This window comes from Clarias gariepinus, chromosome 3 (genome assembly GCF_024256425.1).
Source record: "Clarias gariepinus isolate MV-2021 ecotype Netherlands chromosome 3, CGAR_prim_01v2, whole genome shotgun sequence".
Taxonomy (NCBI): domain Eukaryota; kingdom Metazoa; phylum Chordata; class Actinopteri; order Siluriformes; family Clariidae; genus Clarias; species Clarias gariepinus.
Genome location: NC_071102.1, coordinates 22,244,311 through 22,266,186, shown reverse-complemented (window position 1 = coordinate 22,266,186; position 21,876 = coordinate 22,244,311). Strand labels below are relative to the sequence as shown.

The following is a 21,876-nucleotide window of genomic DNA, read 5'->3' as shown; positions in this document are numbered from 1 at the left end:
TTTGGTTTAATGACAATATACACAAGTTTGTGTATGACCTGATGATTCGGTTTACACTGAATCTGTCTGCATATAATCTGAACAGATGCTTCAGGAGAAGGGATAGGATTTATGGATTTTTTTTTTTGTTTTGTATAAAGCAGTTAATGGGGTTAGTTTCCCAAATATGTGAAAATGCTTAATTAATTAGAATTTTGAATCCTTCTTTGTTTTAGAATATATACACTGTTTAAACATAACATTACGTGTTTGTTTGTGTGTGTGTGTGTGTGTGTGTGTGTGCGCGCGCGCACCTGTGTTTTAACACACATGCAGTATGTTTTACTCACTACTGTTTAACAGTAAAAGTTTGACTTCATGGCGTGGAACTTCATGTCACATAAAACTGAACCACGGTGGCCTTCACCTGTCAGCCTTTATTCTGTTATTATGACAAAAGTATGTTTTTACTGTATACTAAAATTCAGATATATTTAATTAAAACCTGACTTTCCAAGGTTTGTATTTCCGCTGAAGGTGATAAAAAATTAAATGAACATTTTTTTTTAAAGGTGACAAATCTGCTTTCAGTGACTTTGGGAAAGTTGAACTCAAACACTGCACATATATACAGGATATAAAGTTATAAGAATCTACACATCACTGTGTGCTTGAAATTTTATGTGAATAAAACTGCATAAGCATGCAAGACAAGAACAAACTTATAAAACAACATAGAAGAAAAAGAACAAAGAATGTACATCTATAGAGTTATGATAATCATAGTGAGTTTTTAAAATCAATGATATTGTATTTTTTGTTTGTGTGAATATGTATTTTGACGAAAGCATTCATTAAGGACGTGTCATGTGATCAAATCTCTTTTATTTATTTATTTTTTTGGGGATCATTTGTTTTATTCAACAATAAAGATTTCAAAGATATTCTCTGGATATAATATCTAAAACTATTGTCCTGCATACTACCTGCTAACATGTATAACAGTACACACACACACACACACACACACACACACTCACACACTCACAAAGTGAACATCATATTTAAGGTAAATGCACATCTTGAGCAGTAACTTCTCCCATCTCCAGGCCGAGACCTCATAAGTAACAGATGGTTTCGTGTTATTCGTGCTGATCTCAGTGCTTTTCCGTGTGATTGGAGTCTAATAAGAGAGGACCACTTTCCCGCCTCAGTCTCTGGATTTCATTGTTAAGTCCGAGCAGGGTCTGAGCCAGCTGCCGGTCCTGCGAGCGCATCTCCAGCTGAATGTTAAAGACAAAAACACAAACACACACTTCTGTGGTCATTTGGCTGACGACACAGCAGGACACGTCCAAACTGGCTTCTTGTCTGAGGCTTGTTAAAGTCAAACATCGGTCATTTTTATAGACAATGTTTTTTATTTTTTTTAGTTTATTCAATGACTTATGACACACTTAAACATTGAAACATCATAAACTTCAGCATTAAAACTATCAGTAACACTACCAAAATAATGAACATAATAATTAAGGGTGTTTCCATAATATACAGGCATCTTTATTCTTCGTTGTTGTTGATATTTAGTACCAGTAATTAAATTTATACTATTATTGTTTTTGCCCTGATAACTGATTGACACCAGCATAGGTAGGTGACACATAAACAAATGTCATTTAATAAATTATTATTATACAAAGTCATAAATATCATTAACCATTTTAATGTTACATTTATTTATATTTATTATTGATAATGTTACATATATACACCGCTATTGTTATTTATTCCATGGTAATCAGATTAATGTATAACTTTAATATTTCAGGTTAATATATTAGCTTACGATACAAGGTTCAAGTAAGTGTCAAATTTTTTACAGATCTTTAAAAACAAAATAATTAAAATGTATAGTCAGCCATTTCAGAAAATAAAAAATAGTATAATGTATATTATATTAATATAATATTAAGAATATTATCATATATAAAACATATAGCAATACATTTAGTATAAAAATAATTAGACTTTTTATTAGTAGTTTTTAAATAATGATTTCATTTGTTAAGGGAGAAAAGCTGTTCAAACCTGCCTGGCCCTATCTAAAAAAGTAATTGACCCCATGATAAAACATGAATGAGCTGTGACTTACTTATTCTTTAGATTTATAAAAAAAAATTTCCTGAAGTGTGTATAAATTTGGCTGACTATACATAATAATAATAATTATATATATATAATATTTTTTTATAGATAAATTAACAGTTAATCGTAGCTAGATTGTAATGATTGTATTAATCCACCGGACTGTGTTAAATGTATAAAATAATCAGTGTTATTAATACCCCAGAAGACCACAGTAGTGTAACGCAATGCTATACAGTAGAACAACATCCAAAGCTGCAGACCTGTTGATCCAAAACAATTTGGCCATTTCTCTGTATAAAGACACCTGCATCAACTCATCAGGTAATTTGCATGCTTACATACAAAAAACAATAAATTAATTAAATAATTAAGATAATAATAATAATTATTATTATTATTATTTTAATAATAATAATAATTATTATTATTATTATCATAAAGAAAGAAAGAAAGAAAGAAAAAAAAAAAAGAAAGAAAAAATTGAAAACGGTGCAGTCCTCCAAAACTATAGTTAAAGGTAGACGATTAACCAAGATCCAGCAAATAAATCCAAATTCTGTACAGAAATGTTCTGTGACAGGTGACGTCATTATTTTTGGAAAAATTCTGCTCTTCACAAATTTTGCCATTTACCATTCATATTACAGTAAAGTTATACAAGTAAGTAAGTCCATGCATTAACGGTCATTCTTTAGATGATGAGTTTGTGAAATTAACTCACCAGTTCGGACCGTAACCAGGTGATTGCCCCGTCGATCTTGGCTCTGCGTAGTTCCTCATTAGCTTGGAAACTCCTGCCGGCACTCATGGCTTCATCGTCGTCCTCGGCAGACGCTCGCGGCTCGGCCGTCGTCCTGAAGGCATGGCGAAGCCTGTTTTTAATGTTCTCCAGCACCATAATAGACACCGAGTCCTCATACTGAGTCTCTGAGTTCATCGTGGCATCCAGGGGAGTGAATGAAAGTGTGTGTGAGAGAGACGATGCCCTGGTTTCACTAATACCCTTCCTCAGGGGACTGACTACTTTCACACACACACATCGTCGCTCCAGTGTCATACATTCGTAGTGGTGGTTGTTTTTTCTTTTCTTTTCTTTAGTGCTCTTTCTGGAGTACTCAATAAAACACTGAGAACCTGTCGCTGATGAGCAGCAAGTGTGCAAGTCCTTCTCTAGTCAGCAGGAACTTTGGTTCTGCCCTGATTTGTCACTGTTACTATAGAGAAAACACCCTCCCCAAAAAAAACCTGACAAGAAGAATGGAGGGACATTGTGGACAAAGACTATTGTTCCATCCAAAGTAAGTGAAAAGGTGCAGGGGGGGGATTGGGCCTTGCTCACTCGGTCTTTTGCTCACCCCCACTACGCACCCATTCAGCTTTTGTGTGAGAAATGGGCTTCGAGAAAGATCTCAGTTGAGTCTTTTCTTTGTGACGGAGTACAGTGTCTCGACAGCTAGTTTTCTTCTGACCTTTCACGCAGGTTTTATAGGCCCGGGGGAAAAAAAAACTCATCACCATCATGCGTCAAACGAGGCAGTGCTGAAGAGAGTCTGTGCTACAAAAGCTTGCTGTGAAGAAAACTTTCGTTTTCGTGAGTAAAGTAAAGCGAACGCCGTTCCCGAGAGGCAATCAATCCACGGCTCCCTGGCAGGCCGGACACAATCCTCTCGCTCGCTCTGTAGAGACAGAAACAGAAGTCTAGTGTACTCTCCTGGCTCACATGCAAGTTACAGACAAAACTTTTTTTGAAAAAAAAAAAAAAAGTGCATGCCTTGTAAACTGACTTTTCATACTTTTCCTCAGCAAAGGACGGAAGTTAAAGTCATTCGCAAAAACTTATTTTCAACTGTTTGTCGGACGGCTCAGTCGAGGCTTCGTCATGCCTCCAGCGGTTTTGAAATATCAAGTCCATTATGCATGCCTACTGGACGATGAACTCGGGAGGGGTCTGTAGTTAGGGATGCGGCGTGGACCGCGGTGTGACTTTTGCGCAGAGATGCTCATTAGAGCGTGTACAAATGCGAGATGAAGTCTTAAGGTCAGGCTGCGAAGCAGAACATGACACTCTAACAGAAGACGAATAAACAACCCGTTAAACCCCGAGTGATATTTTAGAGGAAGACATTCAGAGGCTGGAGGTTGACTTTATTCCCAGTACAGGACTTTATTCCCGGACAGGATGCCAAGCCATCGCAGGGCACACACACATACACACAAAACGGGCAATTTGGGAATGCCAATTAGCCTAATTTGCATGTCTTCGGACTGTGGGAGGAAACCGGAGTACCCGGAGGGAACCCACTAAGCACGGAGAGAACATGTAAACTTCATGCACACAGAGACGGGAATCAAACTCAGACCCTAAAGGTGCACGGCAACCACTACACCACCGTGCCGCCTAAAATGCAGTTTTTAAATAATGATTTCATTTGTTAAGGGAGAAAAGCTGTTCAAACCTGCCTGGCCCTATCTAAAAAAGTAATTGACCCCATGATAAAACATGAATGAGCTGTGATTTTTGGAAAACATTTATTTTTTGTGTAATATAAAAAAATATATATTATGACCTCAATCCTGTAGGTGTGAGAAAAATTTAAAAAGGAGGGGGGACAATACTTTTTTTTTTTTACAGTGCTACAAGATTGCTTAAAAGCAATGCAGTACAAACATCATTGATAAAGTGAGAATCACCCTCTTTACTGGTTGAGCAGATTTAATCTTTACAAACTTTTAACAAATTGCATCTTGTAGACATGATTATGCTGCCACTTACTGCCATCTGGTGGTAAAAACAAGTTATCCATGCAGGCAAAGCCACATCTTATACCATCCTGTAATGTTCTTTTGGATATTAACATGAGTGATAAGTTTAATAATTATAACTTTTCAAAATCACAACAAAATTTGTAAATGAAAAGATCCTTACCTTTTATTATGAGATGTTTAGGAAAACAATGAAATGAGTCAGTAATATATGTTATATATTTCTTTATTAAAATGCAATCAATACATATAAATATTTATACACAGCAATAAAAAAAATAAAAAATTAAAAACTGTGTTCCAAACAGAAGGTATAGTTTTAAAGGTGCTATGGGGAACAAATTCCTTAAGAATTACCATAAAAAACATTAAAAGTAATATAGATACAAATGTAACTGTAAAAGTCAAGGTAATTTGATGGCATGAGTTGCATGAAGGAGTTAGCCGTAGGCATATTTGTCTGACGGTGCTCTATCGTTAGGGATTATTTGTCCGCTTAGCTTTATCAACAGCTTTACGATCAGGCCTGCCTGTAAAGGAAACGTGGGGAACGGAGGGTCAAACACAGATTTACACAAATACCAACATCAGCTATAAATACTGGATATAATTGTACATTGCCAGAGATATATAACAAACATTAGAAGTAAAGTTAATGAAAGGTGAAGATGTGAGATAGTCCTTGCTGCAAACCAAAATGTTCATGTGGTTAGAGCTGGATCTGATCCAACTTCTCCTAAGAGCTTAACCCTAAACCAGAAATGCTCTATAAAACATTAAACATGTTCCAACCCCTGAACCTTCAGCTTAATTCCATGGATCAGGTCCAACTCCAACCAGCAGACTTTTTGCTCTGTAACAAAAGGAAACTAGGAAATTGTACTATTGAATTTTCTATTTAAGGAAACTACCACAGAGATATAAAAAAAAATCCATCCCTACCAACATATATTTACAACAGAGGTTTACTACAGGAGCTTTTTACAACGTAACACAACCTAAAAAACTTCTCAAACCACCACATAATCAACAGAATAAACCCTGACAGGCACTCTATTACAGGAAAATTATAAAAAGACGGACAGGTGCAGCTTTCTCGTGTCAAAGTAAAACTTTAGCAAATAATTATTTTTTTTATAACTGAAAAAAAAAAAAAAACTGCACATCATACATCTATCTATAAATATAATAAAACTGTAAAGGTGGCGTGTCTGTACATTGAATATATTTGCGGAAAATAATTTGGGAGGACGTTATTTTATATAGATTTTATAAAATTATACATTATAAATAAACTATACTATATATATAATGTATATATATATATATATATATATATATATATATATATACACACATACACACATTTTTATATATATAAATATATAAAATAACGTCCATTTTTATATAATATATAAAAATGTGTGTGTATGTGTGTATATATATATATATATATATATATATATATATATATATACACACACACATACACACACACATTTTTATATATAGAGAGTTTATTTATAATATATGATAAAAATATTTTTTTGACGTTCCACGTGAACAAAGACATATTAAAATTTGTTATTCGTAAAATATGATCTCAATCCTTTAGGTGTGAGAAAAATGGGGAAAAAAGGGCAAATACTTTTTCACAGCGCTATATTAAACATAGCTGTGATTTCTACTGTCAACTTTAATAAGGCAACTTTACCAATCTTTAAAGTGATCTCCAATCATGATTTTCTTTTCCTAAACACAATTTCGTCTGCAAAGTTGATGGTTTGATGGTTCAGCACTTTTCTTTTCGTGATGGACAGTTCTTAACCCAATTACAGTCATTTAGAATCTTCTCAGTTGTTTTCTTTTATGTAGGCTAATCATTTGACCTTTCTGAAACTGTATTTTTTTGGGGGCGTGCAGGCAAAACATATTTATATAAATGTGTTAAGACTTTTCTGTATTTTCCAAAATAAAGCTTTAAAAAAAGAGCGCATTAGAGTAAGATACCAACTTCTTTAATAAGGACTGACATCATACATTTATGTATATATAAATTCCAGCAAAAATATATGCTGAATAATATTATAATAATCATTAGTTAATCTTAAAATTCAACAGATGGCGCTGTACATTGTTTTAAAACGTGCTTATGAGTGTGCAATTACATTCCACGTGAACAAAGTCACCGGCACATCTGTAGTATGGAATATTTATATATATATATATATACAGTGGAACCTCGGATTACGAGTAACGTGGTTTACGAGTGTTCCGGAAGACGAGCAAAGATTTTTAAATAACTTTTGACTTAAAAAACGAGCGTTGTCGTGGTTTACGAGCTCCGAGTATCATGTATAACGCATGCGCTTCTTGTTTTGACACCGAGCGTCACGTCATCACAACTAAGCCAACGGTTTTTCTCTCTCTTGCGCTGCGGGTATTCATCCCCCCTGCTAGGACTTAGTGCTCGTCTCTTACTGGTATAATCAACATCTGTGCACGTGTGTACTGTTTACTATAACACTGTGGCTACGTGTGTGTGAAACATATTTTATTATGTGTTTGGAAGCGCGTGTGTACAGCGCCTGTACTGTTTCTTATAACACACGTGTGTGCGCGCGAGTAAGGCAAAAGAAATTCTCAATACAGAGGTTAAAAATAAAAAATAAAAAAATAATTCACAAAAACAGCCTTAATACAGAGGTTAAAAAAAATAAAATAAATAAAATTCACAAAAACAGCCTTATCACAAAAACAGCCTTTTTCCATCTTAGAAATATTGCCAAACTTAGGAGTATCCTATCCGTATCTGATGCAGAAAAGCTAGTTCATGCATTCATGACCTCCAGACTGGACTATTGTAATGCATTACTAGGTGGTTGTCCTGCATCCTCAATAAACAAGCTACAGTTAGTCCAAAATGCAGCCGCCAGGGTTCTCACTAGATCCAGAAAATATGATCATATAACACCTATATTATCATCCCTGCACTGGCTACCTGTTCAATTTAGAATTAATTACAAAATAGTACTACTTACATACAAGGCTTAAAATGGTTTAGCTCCCACATACCTAACCAGTCTTTTGATACGCTATAATCCACCACGTCCCTTAAGATCACAAAACTCCGGACTTCTGGTAATTTCCAGAATTTTAAAATCTACAAAAGGGGGCAGGGCATTTTCATATTTGGCTCCAAAGCTTTGGAATAGCCTTCCAGACACTGTTCGGGGAGCAGACACGGTTTCCCAATTCAAAAGTAGACTCAAGACGCATCTCTTTAATCTGACATAAGCGTAACTCATCCCATAACCTCATACTCCAGTACACCTATCCTGAATGGCAACTACGCTAATTCTCTCCATCTTTTCTGTATTTTTCTACCCATCCCGAGGCATCTGGAGATTGTGCCAGCTTTAGTAGACGAAGGGCAACCCTGCGAGGTTTCTAAGGCATCTTGAGAAGGACCTGCTCCAGCTAGATTCTGCTTTATGATGGCTGGAGCTACACATCCTGCTCCTGTGCTTCCAGTGATCTGACCCCATCTGCCCTCTGCACCTACTGCTGAACTGAATCTACACAACTTCTGTTATATTGAACTTTCACCTGCACAACACACATGATGTTATTTCTATCTGTTATCACCCAGATGAGGATGGGTTCGCTGTTGAGTCTGGTTCCTCTCAAGGTTTCTTCCTATTGCCATCTCAGGGAGTTTTTCCTTGCCACTGTCGCCGTCACCCTTGGCTTGCTCATCAGAGACATTTCATTCATCATTCATTCATTTCATTATTATCTAGACACATTTTTCTCACACATACACACTTCCAAATATTTTCTTTTCTTTTCTTTTTAAAAAAAAAAAAAAAAATCTTTAATTTTTTGTGAAGCTGCTTTGAGACAATGACCATTGTTAAAAGCGCTATATAAATAAAATTGAATTGAATTGAATTAAAATCCCGGTGTGTGTGTGTGTGTGTGTGTGCGCGCGTAATTAGACACTGTGCCGGCTGTGTGTGTGTGTGTGTGTGTGTGTGTGTGTGTGTGTGTGTGTGAAACCCTCATTCACAAACATGCGCGCACAGAAATGAAGGCAAGAGACACACACTGTGCTCTCCGGAGAAACTCTGCAAATATTTTCAGAGGTAAGGTGCTTGTTTGTTTTACTTTACAGCAGTGATTCTGTTAGTTTGCGCTTACACGGGTGTCTTTAGCGATGTTTAGTGTTTTTTTTTTTAGATAAACAGTGTAGCGGGAGAGAGACGTTGATTTATGACCTCTGTTTACTGAAGTGTGGTCCAGTGCGGGAGATGCATTGTGGGTAATGCAGTCCGGTGTGTGTGATCGCGAATGTGAGATTTAAGTTAGGATATAGAGCCTGAGTTTTGTTCTTCAGTAGTTTCTTTTGTTGGATTTAAGTGCAGGATCCACCCGAAAACTATAATCTGACAATGCAGAAAATAAAAGAACAGAGGCATCGACCAGTTTGTCCATCTCATCATTACACGAGCATGGATTAACGGGCTATTACACTGTCGCGAGCAACATTAAAATAAAGCGGAGAAGCTTTAATAATTTTTAACAGAACAACAGTCTTTCCGTTAATGTGAGTGTGAGTGTGTTTAAATAAGAGAAGAAAGTTTTAATGTGTAAGATGAGGAAAGAGAGACAGAAGGGGCTGAAAGCAAGAGTCTCCACTTACTCTAGCCTCACACACAAAGGGAAACGCTTATCTGCCGGGATTTATTTGTAACTTTTTTTGAAAGGTAACGTGCAGGTTAATTTGTTTTATTTTTACTTAATATTTTGTATTAATTATTTTTATGTATTTATTTTTTTGGGCTGTAAAACGAATAATTTAAGTTTCCATTATTTCTTATGGGAAAATTAAATTTGGTTTACGAGCGTTTTGGAATACGAGCCCACTTCCGGAACGAATTATACTCGTAATCCGAGGTTCCACTGTACAGTACATATCTAGTATACCTGTTTAGTATGCACTATGAAGTTCTTCTTGTTCTCTAGATTGTGGATTTGGACGTACTGGTCAGCCTGGCCGAGCTGCCAAATGAAGGTGTTGTACTCCATGCTGAGGTGGAGAACCTGGAGCAAACAGACACAAAACTTGACAACACCAAGAGTCATAGTACCAGTCCGGAACTGAATGCTTTTCTTTAAAAACTGCATATTTTTCAAATGTCCTATTCAGATGGGGGACATTCTGTGTTTTAGAAATCATTTACTCAAATTTATCCGACTTATCTCCCGGAAGATAGCTAAAAAAGGCGCACAGGAAACAAAAACCTTGAAAAAAAAAAAAAAAATTATATACGACCCCGCCAAATCCTGGCCAAATCACAGACATGCTGGTTTGCAATAGACTAATAATATTATTATCACAGGACCTAGGCAAAATATGGTGGGTCATTTACGGGGGAATTGTTACTTTACAAATTACAAACATGGCCGATACAAATGAGATTAAGATTACAGAAAACCTCCAAAATTGATAAAAATCAAACAAGGTCCACAGAGAATACTAATCCTGTGTGAATAAGTTAAAAGTTATGTTTTATTTTGTACAAATTGATCTCTTTCCCCGGAACCAGCCATATGGCTAACCGAAACTAGCAGTTTGGCTAACCGTACGTAGCCATACGACTTAAGACCTACAATACTATTTTTATCATGCACATAAGCTGAAGGCATGCCATTACAATGATATGGTGTCATATAATAAAATGTGTACTGATCCATTAGTTTTTTTTTTTTTTTAAGTGCATCAAGTTAAAGCAGTCTGCAGAGACTCAAACGCAGCACTACCTAAATTTGGGGTTCTTTGCAGGCTAGTAGATCACTCTTTGTGATGTCAATATTTGTTACGATTCTCGCTGTGATCATCAGTATCATCGTTAACCTCTTCTAAAAGCTAGTTCTGTATTTATATTGTTCTAGTCTTACCTTGGTTTCCATGTTCATTAGGTGCAGACCTTTAGTGTTGACCCCTACGTAGACCCGGATGACCTTGTGGGTGCTGGAGCTGGCCTTGGTGTAAACCTGGCCGGTGAAAAAGGCGGCGCCGTAGGTGGGAATGTCCCAGCAGTTCTGGAGAAAGAGACGCTGAAGGTGGTGCATTTCTTTACTCACTCCCTCACTTGTGCTCAGACTCTAAAGAAACCAACATGCACAGAGATTAGACTAGACACATCATAATACAATATCTAAACGGTCAGATCAATCAATCAATCAGTAATTTATTATATAGCACATATTAACAACTTCAAGTTGATTATTTGGAATAAAGAAGGCAAACATATAAACGAATAAACAAGTAAGAATAGGGAATCAAAAAAATCAAGAAATAGAAATTAAAACAAAAAGCATAAAACAGAATATTAATAATATGGCTCAATGACAATAATAATAAATACACTACCGCTCAAAAAATTTTTTTTTTATTTTTCTCTCTTTCTACACTGTAAAACAATGCTGAAGGCGTTTATCCAAAATACACAATAATCTCCTTTGAACAGTTGATATTGAGATGTATCTGCTAAATCCTTTATAACGGCTCTAATCTGAGGTGCTGTTTGTTAATTGGTGATTTCTGAGGCTGGTGACTCTAAATGAACGTCTCTTCTGCGGCAGAGGTAAGTTTTGGTCTTGCTTTCCTGGAAGGGTCTTTGTGAGAGACAGTTTCATCATGGAGCTTAATGGGTTTTCCAAACGCACTCAACACAATACTGTTTTCGCAAGAACCGTTCCAGAACAGCTGACTTAATGTCTTAATATAACAACTGACTGCTATTGTTTTTGTTACACAATAACCTAATTCCATGTGTGCTATTTCATGTGTTTTGAAATCCCCAGTATTGCTGTAGAATGTAGAAAATAAATCACTAAGCAAAAACAAAGAAATTTGCAAGCGATCCTAAACTTTTAAGCGGTAGTGTAGATCAACATAGGATGAAAAACAGAACATAAAGAAATAAAAACATGATGTGAAATGCAAGCCTGCCTTATACTCGTGAAGTATCCTGTTAGTCCAATGATGTGCTTTACTTTTCACTTTGGATATCGGAACGATGGATTTCAGGTTTTCCTCGCTGTAAAAAAAAAAGAAAAAAAAGAGGGATTGAGAAGAATGCGCATTGAAAAACTCACACTGATCCATGCATAAATTTAATCTCAAAATTGCGATGCTCACTTCAGAAAGCCCTGTTTGTGTTTTTTGCTGTCGTAGGTGCCGTAAATGATCTGCAGAAGGAGGCTGGCCAGGGTTATGAGCTTGCTGTCGGGTGATGAGTAGAACCCTTTGAGGAGGAAGTAGCGCGCTTCATCAAACAGGATGAGGATGGAGAGTGGATCTTCAACCTAGAGTGAAACAGTTCCAGGATTAATTCTAGGTAAAAAAAAATAAAAATCATTTTATTTTCTAGTTATATTTTAATCAAACCTTCTTCTCGATGTCCAGAGGCAGACGGACGTCTCTGCGCAAGAATAGTTGGGGGCTCTCCCTCTGCGGGTCCAGCGCAGTCAGGTCGGTGACGATCTCAGACCAGATGCGCAAATGCTGTAAGGGCTTGTGGTAGGGCTTCAGCTGCAGACCTGAGAAACAGCACGTATTACCGATTGATTACAAATCATAATTTCGTTCTTTATTCCATTTCTCCCAGTCATTTAGTTTAACTTATTAAAAGTGGCCTAAACAGCATTACGTTCTCATTCTAGTTTCATGGTGGGACTCACTCAGGTTCTCGGAGCAGATCCAAATGGTGAAGTACTGCTGTGTTTCCTGCGAGAGCCTCATACCCTCCATGATCTGCTGCACCGTGGTGTTGTTGCCATGCTTCAGCTCCACTGAGCGGTACGAACCGTCCATGCGGTAAATGCGAACCTTTTCATACTGACACAGTTTTCAATACAGGTACTCGTTTAGAAACCAGTAGAATAGTTGAAGCTAAGTTTTTTTTGTGAGTGTATTAACTGTGTGTCTATTCATCATTGGGTAAAGCCAGACAAATACAGTAAATTCTATTATACGAAGGCGAATCAAAAATATTCCGCACTCTGCCTGCAGAATTTATTTCAATTAACTTTTAGAAAAGACACATACATCAATTATTTGACAAGCTCCGTGCTCTCCAATACACTTTATCTGTAAAAAAGCTTTCGTATTCCCAGAATTTAAACATGTTTTAGGCTGAGTGGCAAGCCATGAATGCACCGCTGTCTTCACTTCTTCAGAAGAGGTACTTCAAGCTCCCACATTAATCACGGCTCTACAGGCAATCAGGGGTGTCTACAGGAACGGTGCGTGAGCGAGCAGTTCGAAAAAATGCGATGTCACGTGGTTCATAGAAAAAAAAAACACTGAGTGGTAGTAGCAGCCTTAATGTGGGAGCTCCCCTAGTGACGGGGAAATCACAACGCTCTCGGATAGCGGTCCTCTGTACTTAATCCAAAGTTTAAGCTTCAGCTCTTCAATAAGCGTCTCACGTCGCGTTTTTGATTGTTAAATCTTTTTCCTGCTAATGTTCCAATTCTTTATGAATTTTCCAGCTGATGGAATTTTCCAGATGGACTTTTTCTTGGTCAGTAATTGAGGATGTTTCCGTTCCATATTCTACCGTGTACTCTTAGGCTCGTAGTGATGAATCAGTGTCTCATCACCAATAATGATTCTCTTTAGGAAACTCTCACCCTCCTTAGAGTATCGGGTCAAATTTTGTTTCGGCACCTTAATGTGCAAATCAAACAGAAGATTTAATATAACCGGAATGCGGATCATTTTTGAGTCAACCATGTACATGTCTCTAATCCTAAACTTAATCATTTAACAAACTCAAGATTTTATTTTTAAGTATAAGAGTAATGCACATGCCTCATATGATCATACTTACTGGTTGGTTACAGGCTTGTTTAAGCAGATTTACTGTCTCCTCCCAGTTGTTCTGTTTATTTTCCTCACAGAGTTGAAGAGGGGAACGTTTCTGTTGGTCTTCAATGTGCTTTTAAAAATTTTTTTAAAGCATAATAAAACAGATCAGATAAAAAAAGAAAAAGAAATGCTTTTCTTATAAAAATGAGCTCATGACATGTGGCTTTATCTACAAAACTTTGTGAATGCACAGACTTAAGATCAGCTGAACATAACTTCCTGGTCTATAAAACAGTGAAATGAAGTTATAACAGGCAGCGTTGCGCCTTACCCGGTCTATATCAGGGTGCTGAAGGAGGAGCTGCACGATCTCTGAGTGACCTCCTCCGGCTGCAAAGTGCAATGGAGAGCTGAGCTGTCCGTTCAGCAGGTTGGGGTTGCAGTTTCCTTTCTCCAACAAAAGTTTGGTGGCCTCCACCTTCCCATGCCTGCAAGAGGAACACAGCCATGTCTTAATAACTGTGAATTATTTGTACAGATAGTCCCCGACTTACGAACAAGTTCTGTTTCGAGAGCATGTTTGTAAGTCAGATTTGTTCTCTCTGCGACTTTACACCGCGAGGAATGTGATGCAATGACATTTTGCCTGTTTTTCACTGTATTGGACTGTGAATTCAGTTTTTTTGAGGATTTTAAGGTTAGATTATTCATCATCAGGATAGCTTTACAGGACAGCCATTTTCTATTATCGTGCTCCCGGAGTGATTCATTAAAACCGGTGAGGTCGACTCATTTCTCCCGCACACTCACATACAATATACCGGACTTTTATCATTCACTTACACACTGAAAATATTCTATATAATCATAAATATTGGTATCTGATGCACTGCAGTGTCTATTTTTTGTATAAAACACAAGTTACTACCGTAATTTGTTCCAGTCATTCGTTTGTGTCTGTGTCTTAACTTGGATTTTTGTAAGTCGGGGACTACCTGTAATAGTGATCTTGATGGAGAAAAAAAAAAAACAGAAGCAAACATCACATACCAGCATGCATAATGGATGGGGGCCCAGTGATCACTGTCCAACTGTTTGACAGAAAAACCGCTGTCCAGCAGTTTAGACAGAAGCTCTGTGTCTCCCTCGCAAGCACTGCGATGCAGCGGGAAGTCGTCCACCCACTGGCGATCTCTTTAAAAACAGGGAACGCAAAAAAAGATGGTCATTACGCTGAACTGAATTTCTGTATTACCCTCTTGTGTGAAACAGTGCAGACTTATTTATTTACTCACTTGTCCTCAGTCACACTGGTCATGCTACGCTGCCATTTCTCCCTCTTTGGAATCTGGATTTTGGAGTAGTCCGGCGCTCCCAAGCCAAAGTATGGATTAATGATGACCTTATCCACCTATACGCACCGTCAGATATACAGATATACCATCAGTATAGATTTTCTATACTTTGTTACTGCTTTCTATTAAAAAAAAAAAAAAAGACGATTAGCGTTATCTCACTCTGTTGGTGTACTGCAGGTCTGATCCATAGAGTGGATTCTCGATGCACATGTCTGCCTTCTCCAGTGACATCATCTTGCTCTTGATCTCCAGTGCGGTGTAGCCCATGTGAAGCAACGTGTCGTTCTGCTTGCTCTCGGTGGAGTAGGCCGGATTGCTCACGTTGGTTTTGACCCTCTCTATGGGTGAGGGTCTGAAGAGCGCCGCAATTGCATGTGGCACACTGTGCTGCTCCGCCAGCCACCTAAGGGCAATAAACACACATTTTTCAGCAATGAAAAAACATTTTTTATTGTGCTTTAGCATATATTCAGGTGTGCAAGCAAATGTACTGTTTCCAGGAACAATAGCTCTGCCTTCCCTCTCAAACCGGGCTGCATTTACCTTATATTTGCTCTCCATTCTCAGGTATGCTCATGTATTTACACACAGTGCCCTCATCTTGCACCAGTCACGATATGCTTCATTTATACTTCATATTTTGTATTAATCATTTTTATAAGAATATTTTAGGGCTGCAACAACTAATCGATAAAATCGATAATTATCGATAATGAAATTCGTTGTCAACGAATGCCGTTATCGATTAGTTGGGCTGCTCACGTCACTGAGGCGCGCGACCACAAGATGCACAAATACACACAGATACACAGCCGCTCGCGCAATGGAGGTTACAGAAGCGTCTGCAGGAAAAAGCGCGCGCCCCGAGTCCTCCAAGGTTTGATAGCAATTTACATTAAACGCCTCTAAGAAGACGGTAACCTGCACGCTATGCAAGACCGAGCTTTCATGGCATGTCATGCACCAACACTTAAAAAGAAAACATGTTGGTGTTACGGATGGCGAAACGTCAGCAGGGTCAGTAAAAACTGTATCTCCATGGTGTAATAGTTGTATAGTTTAAGTTCTTTTGTTTAAACTATTTGCTAACTTCGGGACAGTCACGTTAGATCTGTTCACGCGCTACTCGCTAGCATCACATTGCGCAATCACCTAACGAGCAATAGTGATTAGTTAAATGGCGCTACTTTAGATCATCTTAATTTACACGATGCGAATAACAGTAGAATATTACATTTAGTGATTGTTGTGGTTTTCAGCGAACGCAAAAAACAGTACATTTGTGACTATTAGCTTTTTGCATTTCTACAGTTTTTTATAGTCCACTACAAAGTTAACTTGTAATTTACTGTGGTTTTACTTATGCATACATAATTTTTTTTATACAAAATTACATTATTTTATCTGTTTATATCTTATCAACTGAATAGACCAGTGTATTTATCTCTCTCTCTCTCTCTCTCTCTCTCTCTCTCTATATATATATATATATATATATATACTGTGTGTGTGTGTGTGTGTGTGTGTGTGTGTATATATATATATATATATACACACACACATATACATATATATATTATATACTACATTTCATTTAAGGTTTAAAATGTCAAAATTAAAGATTATTAAACTCTATATGTGGCTTTTGCATTTTTAAAAGTTTATTTTTATACATAAATAATACCCTGATTTATGGTTTTTTTAATAGTTATAAGCAAAATATAAAATTTAAGGAGCGGTTAGGTTTTATCCGATTAATCGAAAACATAATCGCCCAACTAATCGATTATCAAAATAATCGTTAGTTGCAGCCCTAGAATATTTTTGGGTTGTGGAATGAATCCACAGAGTTTGCATTATTCCTAATGGGGGAGTTCGCAATCCAAGGTTTAACTGTACTGATATCAGAAAACCAAAAATAAATGTAATCTTGTGCACCAAATTCTTGTTTTTTTTCTGTTTAATATGTATAATATATAATCATTCTTGCCTAGAAGCAGACCAGTTTCAAGAACTCACTAAAAGCCCATCAGTGCCAAGACATTGATGTTCATGTATATAAACTGCTGATTGCAACCGCAAGCATGGAAACCCTGGAAGCCTACTTGTCAAGGCCGAGCAGCATCTTTGAGGTGATGGAGTTGAAGTGGGTGCTGGTTTCACTGCACACACGCATGATGTCTTGAAGGCAATAAAAGCTGGGACTCCCAGGGTGATACACAGTCTTGCTGTTATCTAAGGAGGATTGGAGACCGTTGTTTTACACATGACCTAGGTCTTATACGTTAGAGAGATATTCTTAAAAAGAAAAAAAATGCATATTTTACCTTTAACATTAATTGGCACAATAAATAGAGAGGCCTCTTTTCCTTCATTCTCACCATCTAGAGGGAACTTCTTCATGTGCACAACACGTTTCCCTGTAAACCCACCCACACACACACACACACACACACACACATACACAGATTCTCATCATTCCTCAATCAGGGGCTATTAAAGACTTGGTTTGTTATACAGCGCATTCTTTTTAACCAATCAAACTGTACGGCTGAAAAAAATTTTTTTTATAAATTTTTTTTTACAAGCCATGACCTGCTCATGCTCTGCTGATTATTGATAAATACTAGACTTGTATGAAAACCCAACAAGAGAATACTAACCTATTATGCCTTGGTTATTAGATATGGGCTTAGTCACTTCGTCCACATATTCCAGGATCGACTTTGTTTTGTCGCCGTTTGCGTGAATTTTGGTGCCCAGGAGAACCTTCTTCCTTTTCTTCTCTTTTCCCTCAAGTGGAACTTCAATCAGCAGAATCTACAGAAATGATGCAAGCAATATGTAAAGGTGTCTATACGTCTAAAAACTAATTATGTAAATCTCAGGCAGACTGGTGATTTGATTTTGAGCATTGTGATTCAATAGTTATATGGCTTATTGTCTGATTTGTCTAAAGCAGCTATATTTCTTACAAATTTTGAAGTATTAAAAACTACTTATAGTATCAAGTTAGCACTGAAAGCCTGTGTAGCTTGTGTTGAAGATAGTTCTGCTCTACACTCCAGTCCAACAAGTGGCGTTAACGCACCAACCACCCATAAACCCCAAAGCTTATTTTATTTTCTGCAGTATATTTTTTAAAATATTTTTTAACTTTTGGACCATTTAACATTAGCAAGTTAACCAAAAAATATATATATATTTTTAAATCAATTTAATTAATTGGTTTGACCAAAAAAATAAATAAAATTAACTGACTAGGGATGGGAATTGTGTTGTCTCTGCACCTTTAAATTGCGAGGGGATTTTTAAACGACATTTTGTCACAGAGCTGTTTTCCACTGTATTGGACTGTGAACTCTGAATTGTTAGGGATTTTCAGAAATTAGGATTATTCACAAATGTCTTTAGACATTTTATACATTCACTTACACACTAAGTTAATGTTGCTACTTTTTGCGATTTGTTCGCAGCTACAAATGTTAAGAAACTCGTAACTCAATTGTTTGTAAGTCAGGGACTATCTGTACTTAATTCGCATAAACATGTTCAAGCTTAAGATATTTAGCAACCTTATTATTAGGAACACCTAGCTTAAACAGTATATGGACAAATCTTATTATATAATTATTAAATAAGTACATAAGCATATATAAGTGCAAAAGTCCAACGAGTGTCGATATATGACAAGTACAAGTAAAAACAGGTGAGAGTGTGTGTCACTGTTCTAACCTCATATGCTTTGGCACGATATTCCTTGGAGTTAAGGCTCACGGCGCTCTTTGGCCGTATGACAGCTACGAACACATCTTCCAGCTCCTGATTACCCATCTTTCATACGTCTCATATCCAACATTTCACTTTCTGATAGCGAAAATTCTCGTAACACCATACCTGCAGTGGATGAAATAAAACTATTATATTTCAATTATAATATTACGCGACAACAACAAATATTTTACATGGAAGCAACTATAACCTCTTGATCCACTTTAAAAAGTTTTAGACCAAATTAATAGTTTTTCATACTGTGGCTGCTGATTGGTTAATGTGCTAATTTATAAACTTTATCCAAGTTAAACACTGTGAGATCAGTTTCAGGAAAAATCCACAGTCCACAAGTTTTAAATTAATCTTTATCATTCCCTGTGTAACACACCTTATTTACACGATGGTGCTGACAGGTTCCTATGCTATCCACAATGCTGTGTGTCTGTCTACTGCTGGGAACAAGCTCTTGCATCTCTACCTAAAAAGAACAATTCCAAAGAGCTTTCTCATTTGTAAACTCTGATTGAAAAAAAAAAGTTTCAACTCTCACACAAATATAACTGTTTATAACCTCATATTGTATATTGATCAGTAGCCGAGTCTCAGTTAGAGTTGCAGAGCTGTGATGCATTGTGTGTATCTGAGTCTGACATTTGTTCTCTGCAACATTTCTACACTGGATTTCTCATAAAGATGTAGAACTTTACTGGAAAATTGTAAGAAAATGAGCTCTTGGAGCTAAAGAAGAAACCTAATTATGAAGGGTGTTCGAATCAAACCGGGACCTCGGATTGTGCAGAATAATAAAGTAAAAACTCCCTTTCTATTTCTCCCTCTATACTCATCTCAGCATTTCAGTAGAAACTGATGAAAGCCATGATCAGACTGCCTACATGATCAGAAGACCAAATGGTAGGTCCCGATTTTGACAGTTTCTCAGTAGGAAAGATCAGCAGTGTTGGACGTCTCTCCAAATCGAAAGCTCTGTTATCTTAAAAACTATTCTTGACGAAGTCCTAAATATTGCATTACACTGGTTCTGTGTAATATATGTGTGTAAATCTTGTTGTGCAGATAAGACACAAAATTATATTGGAAATAACCAAGCTTGGATATAACCTAACCTCTTAGTAATGGTTTATTCTCACAGATCATTTCGACCCAAACATATAAAAGAAGGGATTAGCACATACACTTAAAGAGATACTGGGAGAAATACATGATTTGGACAAAAGTATTTACCCAAAACTGCAGTGACAATGTATTCAAATACATACAGTACACTTTAATATGGAGTAAATTGCCCTGTCCTTTAGCAGCTATATCAACTTCCACTTCTCTTGGAACGCTGTCCACAAGATTTTGGAATGTGTCTGTGGGGATTTATTATGTAGAACGTTTATGAGGTCGGGCACTGATGCTGGACGAGAAAGCCTGGCTCGCAATCTTTAGTTCCAGTTCATCCCAAAGGTGCTAAATGGGGATAAGGTCAATCAGGGCTCTGTGTTAGGGCCGTTGAGAGTTCCTCCACACCGAACTCATCAAAGTCATATTGGAATGAAAAAAGGCCTTCCCCAAAACTGATGGAAGTATAGCATTGTCCAAGATGTCTTAGATGTTATGCTAAAGTGTTAAGATTGCCCTTCACTAGGGATAAGGAGCCTGATTGATTGAAAAACGTAAATTCAATAATTAACAGGTTTGAGAAATACTTTTGTCCATATAGTGCATGTTCAGAAATCATGTTAAGACTTTGTGCTCAGTCTGTATTATTTACCAAATACATAGCACAAGTTAATAAACAGATCAGATTCTCTTACATAATTTAAAAATGCAAAATTATATATATTATATACACGCCATGTTTTTTTCTCCCAGGTCTTTTTTTTTTTTTAAAGGGATTAGCAGATACCCCAAAATGTGGGGAAAAAATATGTCCACAGTGGGTATAAGAAACCAATAAGCTTACTGTGGCTCTTAAAGTTGACAATGTTAACCTAAAAAGTGTGTATACCGCCTGGATTAAGATATTAAACTAAATAATTTCTTAACTCTATATATTATCATGTACACAGAGAGAAGCTGCTGATAATGTTAGTGCAGATTGTTTAGCACCTCAGAGATGTCCGAGGCTAGCAACCAGTAGCTACCTAGATAAATTTTAATACAGTGTAAAAAAATAAATAAAAAAAATCACTACAAACTATAACAATGATAACAACAACAAAAGACGGATATATTCGCTTTAACAGGAAACAGCAGAGATGCACGCCCGGGTAACTCCTGCGGAAACATGACAGGCCACCACCTTGCTAACTGAAGTTAGCGGTTGTTAGCTGATCCTGAAGCGGCTGTGAGGCGACGCTATAGCGAGTATTAACGCGTTGTTAAGCTCTTATTACATACACACCAAGGTCTTGGGGCTTACCTGACACGGACCTTATACATTCTGACGTATTTCCGAGCGAGTTAATGAATTTGAGAGTTTAGAAAAGCCTGGGGTTGTGTCAACTTCCGGTCGCAGCAGAGTAGCGTGGGGATGGAGCTACAGCGCCGCGCGTGCATACACGCACGCACCCACACACATACTCAACATGGACCAAAACAAGCGCGCGCACACACGCACGCACACTCACTCAACATGGACCAAAACAAGCGCGCGCGCACACGCACTTACGTACGTTTGTTACATCCCATAATTAAGCCTAATCTGAGTTATGAAGTAGTATAGTGGTTAGCCCGGTCACCTTTGCACCACAAGGGTCCGGGTTCAATTCCCACCTCGGGGTCTGTGTGCATGGAGTTTCTCCCCCCTTGAGCTTGGTGGGTTCCCTCTGGATAACCTGGTTTCCTTCCACAGTTTGAAGGTTTTGAAGGGTGTGCCCCACCTCATGTCCTAAGTCTCCTAGGATAAGCTCAAAGGCCCTAGTGAACCTGCATCTATATAAATAAAGGTCTGATTTTGTCTGT

The 21,876-nt window shown here is 37.3% G+C and overlaps 2 protein-coding genes across 4 annotated transcripts; both read right to left on the bottom strand.

Annotated features, from left to right (window-relative positions):
- Positions 1-109: 109 nt before the first annotated feature.
- si:ch211-153f2.3 (uncharacterized) lies at positions 110-3,288 on the bottom strand. Its single transcript, XM_053493108.1, has 2 exons — positions 2,849-3,288; positions 110-1,262 (listed from the first exon to the last, which is right to left on the bottom strand). Exons 1-2 carry the CDS (start codon positions 3,182-3,184, stop codon positions 1,137-1,139), a joined length of 462 nt encoding a protein of 153 aa, XP_053349083.1. The 5' UTR covers positions 3,185-3,288; the 3' UTR covers positions 110-1,136.
- Positions 3,289-5,106: 1,818 nt separating this feature from the next.
- On the bottom strand, positions 5,107-21,476 carry krit1 (KRIT1 ankyrin repeat containing). 3 transcript variants are annotated; one of them, XM_053492990.1, is made up of 18 exons: positions 21,335-21,470; positions 19,295-19,384; positions 18,868-19,029; positions 17,796-17,952; positions 17,460-17,552; positions 17,238-17,367; positions 15,292-15,535; positions 15,070-15,185; positions 14,825-14,968; positions 14,106-14,262; positions 13,797-13,904; positions 12,643-12,799; positions 12,350-12,501; positions 12,101-12,267; positions 11,912-11,999; positions 10,855-11,061; positions 9,880-9,996; positions 5,107-5,420 (listed from the first exon to the last, which is right to left on the bottom strand). In XM_053492990.1, exons 3-18 carry the CDS (start codon positions 18,964-18,966, stop codon positions 5,331-5,333), a joined length of 2,226 nt encoding a protein of 741 aa, XP_053348965.1. In that variant the 5' UTR covers positions 18,967-19,029; positions 19,295-19,384; positions 21,335-21,470; the 3' UTR covers positions 5,107-5,330. The 3 variants fall into 3 exon arrangements, with proteins under 3 accessions (XP_053348965.1, XP_053348966.1, XP_053348964.1); XM_053492991.1 differs by lacking the exon at positions 19,295-19,384 and having other exon boundaries at positions 21,346-21,476; XM_053492989.1 differs by lacking the exon at positions 19,295-19,384 and having other exon boundaries at positions 21,335-21,472.
- Between the last annotated feature and the right edge of the window lie 400 nt (positions 21,477-21,876).

What these genes read in the sequence shown, in the direction of transcription:
- krit1 (XM_053492991.1), bottom strand. Translation starts at nt 18,966, where the DNA reads ATGGGTAATCAGGAGCTGGAAGATGTGTTCGTAGCTGTCATACGGCCA. An exon ending in AGCACCCTGATATAGACCGG is followed by an intron (nt 13,905 to 14,105) that starts GTAAGGCGCAAC and finishes AATTTTTAAAAG; the next exon opens with CACATTGAAGACCAACAGAA. An exon ending in AACAAGCCTGTAACCAACCA is followed by an intron (nt 12,800 to 13,796) that starts GTAAGTATGATC and finishes AAACTGTGTCAG; the next exon opens with TATGAAAAGGTTCGCATTTA.
- si:ch211-153f2.3 (XM_053493108.1), bottom strand. Translation starts at nt 3,184, where the DNA reads ATGACACTGGAGCGACGATGTGTGTGTGTGAAAGTAGTCAGTCCCCTG. An exon ending in CCTGGTTACGGTCCGAACTG is followed by an intron (nt 1,263 to 2,848) that starts GTGAGTTAATTT and finishes TTTAACATTCAG; the next exon opens with CTGGAGATGCGCTCGCAGGA.